The sequence below is a fragment of the Lagopus leucura genome, unplaced genomic scaffold (assembly GCF_019238085.1).
Source record: "Lagopus leucura isolate 7727_CA_CO unplaced genomic scaffold, USGS_WTPT01 Super-Scaffold_100159, whole genome shotgun sequence".
Taxonomy (NCBI): domain Eukaryota; kingdom Metazoa; phylum Chordata; class Aves; order Galliformes; family Phasianidae; genus Lagopus; species Lagopus leucura.
The window spans coordinates 2,435,312-2,449,528 of NW_024962335.1; the positions used below are offsets into that span (position 1 = coordinate 2,435,312).

At 34.8% G+C, this 14,217-nt stretch overlaps 1 protein-coding gene across 2 annotated transcripts in view; it reads right to left on the reverse strand.

Annotated features, from left to right (window-relative positions):
- The window catches only part of PPFIA2 (PTPRF interacting protein alpha 2), a 129,858-nt gene that overhangs the window by 61,338 nt on the left and 54,303 nt on the right, over positions 1-14,217 (reverse strand). For both annotated transcript variants that reach the window (XM_042889661.1, XM_042889660.1), the window contains exon 5: positions 8,704-8,820. In XM_042889661.1, coding sequence (XP_042745595.1) covers positions 8,704-8,820 — 117 coding nt within the window. The remainder of the gene's footprint in view (positions 1-8,703; positions 8,821-14,217) is intronic.

Below are 14,217 nucleotides of genomic sequence, written 5' to 3' on the forward strand. Positions count from 1 at the left end.
CACAAATTCATATTACTAGAACATTCCAAGAGTCTGGTCAATATAATGGTTAAGTCTGCATTAGAGATTAGTTCTGCCAAAGTAATTTATGCACTGTTGAGAGGCCTGTGTGAATACTGTTTTAAAGAAAAATAACAAGTCCAGAATGTTTTACTAGATTTGGAAACTGATCTTAGGAATACGAAATACGTTGCACATAAATGATTCCAGGAAAGAAGTGTGTTCACCAGCAGAACTTGCTGGCATTTCTTTATTACAATATATAGTCATGCTAACCTTTCCCAACATAGGCTAAGCCATGGTTTCACATGAATTTAATTCTTATGTCAAAGCAACAACAACAGAAGTAAGAAGATCAATCCAAGCAATAATGATCTTTTTTTGAGCTATAAAACAGAAAAACAAAATCAATGAAAAAATTATTATTACTTTTCTTGATTAGGTGCAATTTTACAAATTAAAGTTATATCACGCAGTAGAAAATTAAATTATTTCACTGTAACTGTTAATTTACATAGGTTATCAGTCTCAAAGAACATCATTCAAGAATATTGTGTATGTGTTGTTTGTGAGATGGTAAGGTGCATAGCAAGACAAATACAAAATATGATTTGGAAGATCTAAGAGGAAAACAAGTTTTCACTCATTAGCTCTTGTGCCTTATTGTTGTCAAAATATGCTTATAGGGAAATCTAATAAATTCAAAGAACATTACTTTGTTTAATGGCTTTTGACATTATCATTTCCCCAATAAGACAGAAAACAAACCCAGATCAAGACCATCTGCCTTTCTGTGGGTCACTGAATAAAACTGTGTTACTCTAAGAATTCACGACGTCACATAACTCAGCTCCAAAATTGCTTTATGTATCACATAAAAATTGAAATTGAAACTCTATGACACTGAACCATCATCGATCTACTTGCATGATACCTAGGCAAAATGACATTGGATTTGAACTGACATTTTGTCACTTTTGTGTCTTTATACTATTTTATTTGTCCATAATATGGGTACATCACATGGAATAATCACTCAAAAACCTCACAGGCAGAAAGTTAAATGTTAACTCAAGACCTAACTGAGATATCATTACTTCATGTTCTCTCTCTTCTTTCTAGTTATTTAATTATTTATTTATGTAGTATCTGGATGGTTTTTTTTTTTGTTTTGTTTTTGTTTTTTGTTTTGTTTTGTTTTTTTTTGTGCAGAAATATTTCTTAGGACATAAAATACTAAGAAATAAATATAAATAAGCAGCTAGATGCTTATGATGTTGAATGTTCTTAATAGATTGCTATTAACTATCAGCTGAAGCACCATGGGAAATCTTGTTTGAAGAACTTGTAAGAAGAAGATATTTCTAAGTAGGCAATCTTTTCTGTCTCATCCTCACTACAAATTCCTAGTGCATGCAAGAAATAGCATCCTGATAAAATCTTCAGCAAACTTCATGACGCCGTCTATTCAAATGCTGTTGTTAAAAAGCCACAGATGAACATAAACTCTAATTTCAAAAATTTGACATGAAAGAAAACTATTTAACAATGGCTAATTTCCTATATAAAAGAAACATGACAATCAGCACATTGTTTAAAAGAGTATACTGGGCCTTGCCAAGGAAGGACACATTTAGCTAAAAGAGAACAGTGATCAAACAGGGTAAATGCTTTTAGACTCTCAGAACTTCCTCTGAAGCGCAGTAATGGTAAAATTCTCTTAGAAAGGACAGGGGAGGTAGATCTGTGACCTCCACACACTATTCATCAAGTAATTGAAAAAGGCAGAACTGGACAACTTCTCATCATCTCAGTTATTGTTTTAGACTAGAATACAACATAATACAATATAATACAATGAATATGAATATGAAAACTAAATGATGTTATAATACTCCTTCTTAGTACCTTATTACTACTGTTTTTCATTAATTTTAAGCTCTCCAATATGTACTAGAAATCACAGCACATTGATTATAAATGCTTTCATGGGAACCAGAGACACTGTGGAAATCATAGAATTATTTATATTGAAAAAGACTTTCAACGTCAGAAAGCCTAATCATGCACCTAAGGCTACCATGTTCACAACTGAACCATGTACCTAAACACCACCTGACTGGGACTGCACTACCAATGCCTAACCACTCTTTCCATGAAGAAATTCTACCTGATTCAAACTTCCCTGATGCAACTTGAGCCCATTTCCTCATGCCCAATCACTTGTCACTTGAGAAAGATAGACTGATACCTGCTGCAACCTTCTTTCAAGTACTAGTAGAGAGTGATGAAGTCTCCTCTCAGCCTCCTCCACTTCAGACTGAACAGTCCCAATTCTCTCATATTTCTTGTTTTCTAGTCCCTTCAGCAGCCTTATTTCTCTTCTCTGCAAACCCTCAAGAAATTCAATATCCTCCCTGTACTGATTGTTGAATGCCATACAATTGGACACACCCCATCAATCTAGCCTACAGATTCCCCTGCAGAGCCTCTCTACCCTCAAATAGATCAGGAATTTCATCCAGCCTGCTCTTATCTGCAAATTTACTCAGAGTATCCTCTATTCCCTCATAAAATCATTGACAAAAATATTAAACAAAACTTGTCCTAATGCTGAGCTGTGAGTAATGCCACTTTGGAGTGACTGACAATTTAATTTTACACGGTTCACAATGACCCTTTGGGCCTAGTCATCTTGGTATCATGGCAGTTTTTCCTCCAGTGAACACTGCATCCATACAACTCCCAAGCAGCCAGTTCTACTGGTAGAATACTGTGTGGAACATAAATGCTCTCCTGAAATCCAGGTAAACAACATTCACTGCACTTTGTCCACTAAGTGAATCATCTTGTCATATGAGATTAGGAGAGTCAAACAGGACCTGCCTTTCATAAATCTGTGCTGACTGGGTCTAATCACATGGATGTCCTGTAGATGATGTGTGATGGCACTTGAGATGATCTATTCTATAACCTTCCATGGCACTGAGCTTTAGCTAGCAGGTCTGTAATTGGATTTAATTGGCCTGTAATTGCCTGGATACCCCTTCCTGCCTTCCATGCAGATGGGCATCACAGTCACTAACCTCCAGCCAACTGGGACCTCCCTAGGTAACCTGGTCTGTTGATAAATTATTGAAAGTGGCTTGGTAACCACTTCTGCCAGCTCCTTCAGTTATCTGTCTGGCCCCATAGATTTGTGTCCAGTGTATGTTCTAGCATAAGCCAAAAATTCCCAGATAAAAATAAGAAACTCATAAATATCTCTGAGTAAAATGGGAGAAAGGATTATGATACTGGTGCAGTATCAAGTCAGAGAGGGTAATGACTGTACACTGGTTAGAAGCAAGAACTAAGTTGCATTAAGTTGTGTTCAGTTTTTGACAATTTTTTTGTATGGCTTTGGTAAATCCTATTCTTTTCTTCAAGGAAAAGCAGGGAGAAGAACAGTAAATTGGAGCATTATACCTAACAATCTCTCCCTACATCATTCTCTCTGCATTGAAATAGCCAAAAGAAAAAACAGCTGCAGCCTGGTTTACTAGCAAAAACAAACAAAACAAAACAAACATCCAAGAACGACAGTAAAAGGAAAACAAGAGAAAGTGTAAAATAAGACTAAGCCAACACGCTGTAAAGGACACAACTCCTGTAAAAATATACCTAGATCGAGTTACAATGTAGCAATTTATGCACAGGAACATAATTTAGCAATGGTGAATCCCGAGAACAGGACAGAGAACCTCCAAGCAACAAATTGTCTGCAGCTGTAAACCAACTGACCAAGGTATGTTTGGGCTAGGTACTACAAGCCAGTAGTTACATATTTTGCACTAGAAGTTTATGTAGGAGTGCTGGGAGAAGGAAAAAAAAAAAAGATTATCTCACAGGATTACTCCCAAACAGTCAGCAGTTGAGACAGAATTCATTTACTTGATAAAACTCCTCCTCTGTATCTCTCAGATTATGGCAGGATAGGTGCAGGTGATTCACATGATGTCCCTGTGCATAAGCACATTCAGACCTGAGGATTAAATTCAATCCTGTCTAACCACAAAGTGCCACTGAATAATTAAAATCAAGCGTGAAATTGAGAAGACTGATTTCTTCAACAAACTAATATTTTATGCTGTAACTGCTTTTTTTGTTTTCCATTCACTCTTTTTTTTTCTTTCTTTTTTTTTTTCTTTTTAACCCTGAAAGCATTTGCATTTTGTCTACTCTTTCCTAACCTTTTTCTCTAATGGAGTATTAAGTTGGTCACACCATAAATCACCAGTATCAAAACTGAAGTCTTTGCTGTATTCTCAAGTCAATACAGTGCCATGGTTCTTTGAGGGTACTTGCTGTAGTTTGGCTGACTATGCTTGGTAAATAGTGCAAAGCATAAACCCAGACAACTTCTGACATATGTTACACTAGAACTAAGAACTGAAAATATGAAAACTTCTGTTTAAAAACAAAGGAAGAATATTCTTTTGATTTTACATAATTTTCTTGACATGAAGCACAAAAAATTTATGTTAAAATAGCATTTCAAACATTTGCAGACGCTATGTTCTATTTGCTAACTATGTGACACCTTGCCAATGTAAATATTTAAAATACACATAACCAAAGAATACAAGTGTAGGCAATTTTACTTTATTTTGTTGGTATGAAATTAGATAGGAAATCAATAATCTAAAACACAGGTAAAAAATAAGAGGATAGATACAAGCTAAGGTTCAGCAAGGAACTGATTTCAGAAAGTGACACAATATTTAGGAAAGACTAAAATGAGAGGAATGGTTTCTAAGTGTCAAAATCTCATTATTGCAGAAGTTTCTGTAGACTAGATTATGCTCCACTGACCCGCTTCCAGATATGACAAATCTCCTACCTGCTACGAGTCTGTGACCCTACTGCTCATGGTTACTGGCCTCTGGGGTACTCCCTTGTCACATGATGATGGCATCTCAACCTAAAGAAAGACTCTTGAACCACACTGTGAGACTTCTTTCTCCATCAGAAGATGGCAAGTGCTAGCAGCTGTGAAACTATGTGTGAATTTTGGGCAGTAACTGAGGTATGAGAGCCTTCCTATGCTTCATAAGCAATATACACCATTTCCTTGGTAAAAAGTACTTTTTTTTTTGGGGGGGGGGGGGAGGAATAAAATTCCCCTAGATAATAAAACTTCTAAAGCAATGCTTTGATAATCTTGATAAGCAGAAATTTATAAGGAAATGTGAAAATAAGTTTATATGACTGAAAGACAAGTTAACTTGCATGAAAAAAAAAAAAAACTTCTGAAAATTTAAAGATCTGAATGAATGTCTATTGATTTATTGTGTAAATATTGCGAAATTAATGCAGCTTTTCAGCATCATAAGATGCCTGAGCTGTAGTGTTGAGTATTAAATATTCACAGTCATAGTGCTTGGCAACTTTGCCCATAGCAGCTGGATTTGAACTAGATGATCTTTAAGGTCCATTCCAACCCAATCCATTCTGTGATTTTTATGCAGACACACTCAGCTACTAAGCACAACAGCACTCACAAAATCAGAGAATGGATTAGAAAAGACCTTCAAGATCATCAAATCCCATCATTAAATCATGTCCTTCAGTGCCATACCCTTGTCTCTTAAACGCAAGCAGGGATTGGGGCTCCACCAATACTTGCCTAAAGCCTGTTTAAAGGGAAACACTGCATGATATTCTCCTATGAACACTCCATTAAGAGGACTGACAGCTTAGATTCATGAAGGCTTCTAGAGCCTGCTGCAGTTTTTCCCCATTTTTCTTTCCTCTCTGGCAAGTCCTTATTTTTCCAGGTGTCTCAATCTTCATGAAATCTCCCTACACACACACTTTTAACATTAGATTATCAATATTTATTTGGAAGGGGATTATTAGAAAACCCCCCCAATATCTGCACTGCTTAGATACTAACCCAACATCTGATTATGAAAATTATTCTGTGTCTGAAGCATACTACTTTCTTAATGTACAGTGTGAATTGAATGCTTTGGGATGAGATTGTGTCTGCAACTATTATTATGCATCATTATTGTACTTAAGCAGCAAAACAAATGATCCTTATAACAAACTGTCTCTAAATCATGAACATCCCTTTGACAGCCAGTGTTGAATCCAAGCTTTGTCCTATTTAAACTGTTGCTTTTGATGAAGGCTGCCTTCATTCTGTTCTCTGCTGCTCACCTATTCTGCCAATTAAAATGAAAGAGCAAAGGAGTACACATGAAATAAATTATTAAGTATCAACTGAAAGTTTTCTTCTGCAGTTTTCTATTGACCAAAATGATTAGAGAATCAAAAAATATTCTGGTCCCAAAGTAGAGCAGATTCTGATGACTGCTCTGAAAGATATCATTTACTTTTTAAATTACTATTTCCTTTTTTTTAATTTGATTTGCAAAACCAAAACCTTCTTGACACTTCAGCCCACTCTGAGTTTGCTTGGGCAAAATACCTTTTATTCCTACTGGATGCAATGTCTATAACCACTGTCAATATTTTAACAGATTTTAGTATTTATAAGCTACAGGCAGTTGATTTAATTATTGGAAGATGATAGTGTCAAGGCTAGGAAGAAACATATATCTATATAATCATCAAATAGAGACAAGCTGGTTTTGAATTGTCTCCAGTTTTAAAAGCTATGGTTACAAATAACAGCAATTAAGTTTAAAAAATAGAAACAGTGCATTTCCAAGGAAAACCCTGATTAACACTGCACTTAAATGATGAGCTTTCATCTTCAGTGTAACAAAATCTGCCTGAAGTGCTCTGTCAAACAGTAACCCTCTTATGCATACAGGGTGTCCATGAAGATAAGAAGTCATTACTCAGGCAAATTCATCCCAGATAAAATTCCACTAATTTCAGAATAATTTTAGTAATTATTTATTATATGTTTGAATTAAAAGATTCAGCATGGAACTTACTATGGAATATTCTCCTATATTGTCCAGAAATAGGCAATAAATTTTGGAGCGTAGAGGAAACACGCCATTGTAAGTGCAGGATATACTATGACAGTTAATATACAAGGTATACACACATCAGAAAATGAAATACTTTCTGAACTAATTTCCCAAATGCATACGATCATTTCTGAAAACTTTCCATTTTATTCAATAACTCAATTTTAATGACTCATATAGTAGTAGAAATAAACATCAGCAAATAACTTAAAAAAAAAGAAAAAAGATACTTAATCTCAGCATCTTTTTTTTTTGGGACAGCTGGGACAGCAAGCACCGCATTAAAAGGACTTAGTTTATAGCATGAGTAGAGAACACACTGTGCTATTCCAGTTACATATGGTAGATGGTGTGTGAAATTCAATCACAATTTCAGGTACGCCAATTTGTTTTTAAGTCTAGTAATAATAAATTCAGAAAGGCAAATCTTTTATTTTGCTATCTTGAATTATTCTTCAAACTGAAGTCAATTTTTGGGCAAAAAATTTTTTTCACCCAACCTGACCATGACTGTTGGTTGGAGATAGATTAAAGTGATTGCTAATTCAAAATAGCAAATGAAAGAGATTAAAGATTTCTGAAACAACGCATCACTTCATACACTTACAAGACCTTTCATATTGCTTAGAAAAAATGAATCATACTGTCTTAAATTGCGTGTAAATGGGCGTGTAATGAGTTACGAGTGGAGTGGGCAACATCTTACGTTGGTGGCTGGTAAGTATAATTTGAATGTGAAATTATAAAATTTCGTATTCTTGTAAATTAAGAGCTGTAGTCAGAGACATCTGTGTGCTTTTGTTTTGTTCAATGTCTTTTCTCTCTTTTGAACCTTGTAATGAGTACTTTCTCATGTAGATATCTTAAGAAGTTTGGAATTTTTAAAATCAACCAAAAGCCGTTCATTCTTTTTTCCTATATTTTTCTGAAGCAATAAATGCTCTCAGTTAATTCTCATTACTTCTATTTTACCATTAGTTTCCTTTTAAATATTTCATGGTTAGAGATCCAAGCAGCAACTTTACTAATTTCTCTTAGTGTGAAATGTTATGTTATGCTAGCTTTTTAATTTAATATCTTCGAATTAAGAGAAGATATACAGATTGGTTTTATCCATCTGGAAAACTAACACTGAAAACTTCTGAATCAGATATTCTCTATCTTGTTTTTGTCCTTTAGACTTAAATACTTAGCCTAAATAACATTCAGCTAGTTTGTACTGAAAAAATGCTAAGTAAAATGTTCTTCACTTTTCTCTACATGAAAAAGAATATGAATTGGCAACACATTGGTAGGTAGCACAAAGGAAAATTATCTTTTATAGTTTTTAGGTTTCTTTTTCATTTCATTATGGGCTATTTTGGCAGCAGTTTTTGCATATATATACTTTCATATGTATGTACAAGTACACCATGCTTTTCTGTCTATGACATAGATAGGACCACTCAGCAGAATATATTGTACTTAACTGTAGTATTTTGCTAAAAAATCCAATAAAATTTTATTATAACTTGGAGACCTAACTCAGTATCCTACCAGAGAGCTAGGACTTGCCCATTTGCATTTGCTTTTCATTTGAAGAAGCTTGACGTTCATGCTTGGCAAACAACACTGTAAATGAAAGTCTCATAAAACGTTCACATTAAAAAATATTATATTAGATTATTTTTCATATTGATTGTGTATTCCAATGAAAACTAGTATTCTATACCTTTTCATGAACCTTTTGCCCTGGCTCCATTCCTTCAATATGTTCTGATTCAGCAGGCCCTTCACCAGCTGCAATTTTCCTTTGAATGTGTGCATTTTGTTCACGCAAAGCTACAATCTGCAAGAGACAGAAAGTAAATGGTCAATATGTATAAGAAAACCAAAAATCACTGAGAAGGCAATCTGTTGACATCTGTTGACATCTGCAGACAATCTAGTGACATTATGATACCAAACTGGCCATTCGTAGCAGCTGCATTATTAGGTTGACACATTCAGGGAAGTTGAAAAAATGCTTAAGAACCATTATGGATATAAAGGAACCAATAAATGACTGGAGATTCAGTGTTAAGTCTTGTGTTATCTTCTATTTTTACTTTGTACTAATTTATTTTTTTAATTTCCACCTTGAAACATGGAAGAACTCTTGGTTATAAATTAGGAAACTGATAACTGCAAGGGTAAGATTAATCCTTTTGTACTGAACACAGCTGACAACAACACGGCATTGTAGGAGCACAGGGACAAAAAATATGAATCAAACACAAGTGATGTAAAATTGAGTGTTAGTTTTCTCAACTTTTCACCAGTTAGTAACTGCAACACGTATTTTAAGCAATATTTGATAGGAAAAACGTGTAAATAAGTCTTTTAACACATTTTCAAGTTGTTTTTTATGTTAAAGGTACTGCTTTATTTATTGGTAGTGGTATCAAAAATCTCACTCATTGGAAAATAAGCTGACTTCTCTCTGTACTATTCTGTTTCTGAATGGACAACATGAAACTCAGTAGTACTGCTTCTGAGAAATATGCGCATGCCTAATCCTTATTATTGCTTTTATGTTTACAATATCCAACTTAACCTCTCAATTACAGAACATGTTCACAGACAGTTTTCCAGGTATCTATGAATTAATACTTATTTACTTATACTAATACTCATACTAATACTTATAAGGCAGTAATTCTTGATGTAATTTTTGGTGGATTTCATGCTAACTCTTCTTTTGGAAAAGGATAATGGTAATATTCTAGAGAATGGAGTCATATTTGCTAAAATTAAATAAAATGCATTTAAAAAATAAAGGTGCATAAATAGCACTGTTGTGCAATTATTCAGAACTATATTATTAACCTTGGATTCAAGTCCTAGTAATACCTCTTAAAATATGAACAGACATAACGTTTTTTTGTCCTCAAATAATCAGATTTGTTTTCTAAATGACCAGTTAGGTACCAGATAAAACGGAGCCCTTCCTGCTAGACTGTAAGTGTTCTGACATCCTTAGGGAGAAGTGGTATCTGTATATTACAAGAATATTCTGAGTACTTTTCCTACCCATAACAATTTTTGCTTGAAATCCTGACCTGTGACCCCAGTACAGAGCTAAGCTTAACCCTTCAGCATTTGCTATTATCCATTGACTTAAGGCACAAAAATTACAATAGCTGAGCTGAAAATCTTGAACTTATCTGTCTTGCACAGACCAGGATAATGGAAAAGCCAATGTGCTAAAAGCTGATATTAAAGTGGTTATCTGATCTCTTCTGTAAAAATTGGAGGCAAACATCACCAGCAGGACCTTCCATGTCCAAAAGAGATTGGATAAATTACATGCATATCTTTCCTCCTGACTGAAAATCGATGATTATCTTAAATTAGATGCTTCCATTATGATAGCTAAATGTTAGAAAAAGTAATTCCATCAAAACACTGAAGAAATTCCAGAAAAAAATTATGGAATAAAGACCATGCCTGTGCTGTGATAGTACATACGAACCTGGTCCTTCTCACTCCTCATATGCAGTGAGGAAAATTATTTCAGTTAACTCATCAGTGTATATTTTCCCTCTTGCAGTGTGTATAACACTACAGATGAAAACATAAATTTATGTTTTCAAATACATATGGCCCATACATAAGCTAAATAAAGTCCTATTGTAATTTTTTAAACCGTTGCATAATCAATTTCTATGTTGACTTTTTCCCCCATATTTTTGCAATTTAAACTTCATTTAAAGCCATCTGCCAGTGAAGGATTGAAAGACAACTGGTGTAATCATCTTGCTTTAATTTTGCTTTCCATTGAACAGATGCCTACAGCATGAAGAGAAATAAATATATTTAAATTAATTAATAATCACATAAGGCTAAAACATCAAAGGCATTTCTTTTTGTAGGATTCTTTATCATATTTAAAATAAAAAATACTTTTATATTAATTATTTTGATTTTTCTCCTTTGGATTTATTTATCATTCAGTTTACTAGCATTACAACTCATTAAATATAATTTTTGTGGATAAAGGATAAAAGAGGCTCGAAACACATATATACAGTGTTAGATTCCATACAACAAGTAAGAATTTAGATCACTTAAAGAATGTAAGCATTAAAGGAAGACAATTATTTTAAGTTGTTGGGTTTTTTTACTACTTCCCCTACCTTAAAGTACTGAACTTGTTCCTTTGATCTCTCAACACAAATTTGTTCTAGACAATGAAACTTGCTGACACCTGTTTCTTTTAATTTGCTGTGTTTGGCAGATCTAAAAGGCTAAAAGACTTTTTTTTAAATTTAATTTAGTGCAATCAAAAAGATGTTTATTTTTGCATGGGTGGCATGCCAAACTACTTGTGACTATATTGTACACTTAAGTCTTTCAGACAATAGGGAAATTCCCTACTTGGATATCTTCCTACATTATTATAACAGCCTACATTTTAAAAATGTATCATATTTCAGTCTACTGAGAGCATAATTCAGATTCCCAGTCCATCTTCTGACTCTGCTTCAATTTTGGCAGGGATAAACCTTGTTTGAAGGTTTAATAAATGGTAATTTTATATGGATTACCATAATTGAGCGCAGCACATGGAATAAAGGATGCTTAGAGACCGGTGTGATTTACTTCTCCCTAAATGGAAATTTAAATCCTGATTCATACATATAAATGTACTCTTTTCATGTTATGTTTCTTATTTGTGTTAATCAGAACACAACCTTTCAGAAGCCACTGCTTAGACAGTTCAGAGACATTTAAATGAGGTTAACTGATTTATTTAATTGTACCATAATGTAATAATAACAGAATTTGTCATTATTACAATTTTTTTTTAAATTAATAGAGCTGAAAATGTATGCACATTTTCTTAGAATTTTATATATAACTTCTGAAAAGCCTTTTGTTTCATCAAGGTCTTGTAATAACAATACGCTCTATTTCTTTCACTTTTTTGGTGGAGGAAAAACACAACATGGAATGCACACCTGCAAAACCTCTTTATTGAAAAACAAATTGATCCTTTTGTGAATCATGATATAAACCAGGCATTTTGAAAACTTTCACTGGGAGGGAAAAGGCATTTAAAAACTAAACAGAGACAATTTATGTGTTCCTCAGGGTAGTTTTTAGGAAGAATGGAACTCACTCAGTGAGGGTAATCTGAATGCCTACTGCAGATTGTGTGCACAGGACTTACAGAAAAATGCCCAATATGTAAAAATATTAATTTTGATTATATCTATTCTCCACTAAAAAGATATCTTTTAATAATCCTGTTCAAAAGAGACTTTCAATATTTAATTAGAAAATCACCTGGATAGTTACAGATTTTGCTGCAATTTTAATGACTGTCAGTTGAGATGTGACAGACATGACTACAGTACTTTAAGATATTTGTGACTACATCTTCTCAGTCTGAGTGTATTTGCTGAATATCAGAAACAGCGTGAGTAAGTCCAGGAAAGGACATTCAGAACTTTGCACTTCAACACAGATTTATATGTGATGCAAGACTAGGAATAGTGGCATCCAAGTCACAGAAATGCTTTCTCTGCTACAAGGGCATGGTTTGTTATAGTTTGAGAATTGTACTTGGAAAGAACTGCATTTACTCCTCTAAGAGATCATGTCTGGTTCTAAGGCTTCATAGATGGACTACCTAGAAAAGTATCCCTATCACATTGTTTGCCATGATGCTTACCTCCTTGCAATCATTAATTCACTTGTCTTCACAGCTATTACAACAAAGGGAAAACTGAAATACTAGAGGCGCAAATACTCAATAATTATGCTTATGGATATTAAGAACATTGTTTCCTAGGAAGATGGAGGTTAACTGATTCTTCAAATTACAGAGGAATTCTCTTGCCATGAGTATAGAGACAAATATTTTAAATTTCTCAGCAGATTGCTCCAGTCAACACACAATTTACAAATGAAAGGCAAAGCAAATTGACACAGTGCTCTCTCAGAGCGTTTCCATCCACTGCATTCTTGCTTATACTCCTTTTGGTCCTTCACTTATACATCATTTGCAGCCTCAAATATACACTCAGTATACACTTCTCTGTATATTTTTTCCCACATATTCAGATCATGGAAGAAATCACTGTTATGTCTGCAAAACAGGGAGCTCAGGAAATTCCAAGCAGGAACTCTTCAAAAGTGTTATAATATTATGTGTAGAATTACACTAACTGGTACAAAAAGATTTGAATGGACATCTCCCTTTACAGTACAGTGGCAAGTGATTTGAACGAGCCATTAAATTCTTCTTATAAATAAAAACATTATTAAGATTTTTAAAATTTCTTCTGGCCTGAAGACTAGCAATTTCTAGGCCTCAAACATACAGCAACTGAAAATCCTATTTTCAGTCATACCTAAAAGGTACATGCCTGGGGGAAACCCCAACTCTCATTAGGTAAATATTGCCCATGTCTCTGTGCACTTGGTTATGTTATGTTGCAGGAAAGGCAAAACCTCAACCAAGCCCAATAGTATTCTATCAACCATAGCAGTGGGTCTTGCTGCTGGGAAGAGGCCATGGGAGCTCTAGCACTAATCCTGCGGCCCACATTGGAGAGACTGAAGATCAAAATGGACTCATCTACTACAACAGTGAGAAGAGAGCCTTGGGCATTTGCCAGATGAGCCAGTTGCACACTGAGATGGTCTGAAGAATGACTGCTGTGAGAACAGTGGCTGAGTGGCCAGAGCAAGCAGTGGGAGCCCAGGCTGGCCCGCCTCAAGGCTTGAGGCAGTGCCAGGTCTGTGTTAGGTCTCTGACATTTCAAATCCACTTCCACTGTCTACCTTTTGTCTTAATTAAGCATATTTTGCATGAAAGAAACCACTTCTAAGTTACATCATTCTGTCACTGTTGGCAGGTTGATGGAGGAACCCTTTCATGTGCCAGGACACAGTGTGCTCCAGATAAGACGCAGCAATCTTGGCAGCTACAGCCCTGTAGGAAAACTACTGGATCACAGGTGCTCACTGTGCAAAGCAGAGGTACCAGCCCAGCACCAGCTGTGCTGAACAGGCACACAAAGAATTAGCAGCTTGACTGTACTGCAGCAATACCTATCTGATCTCTGTACCTACAACTGTGATGGAGTGCACCAGCTTCGGCGGTTTTGGCAGATATCACTCTGATTCCTGCCAAATAAACCCTCACAAGACTTATTTTTTCCCTATAAAAACTTACATACTAATAACTATTACA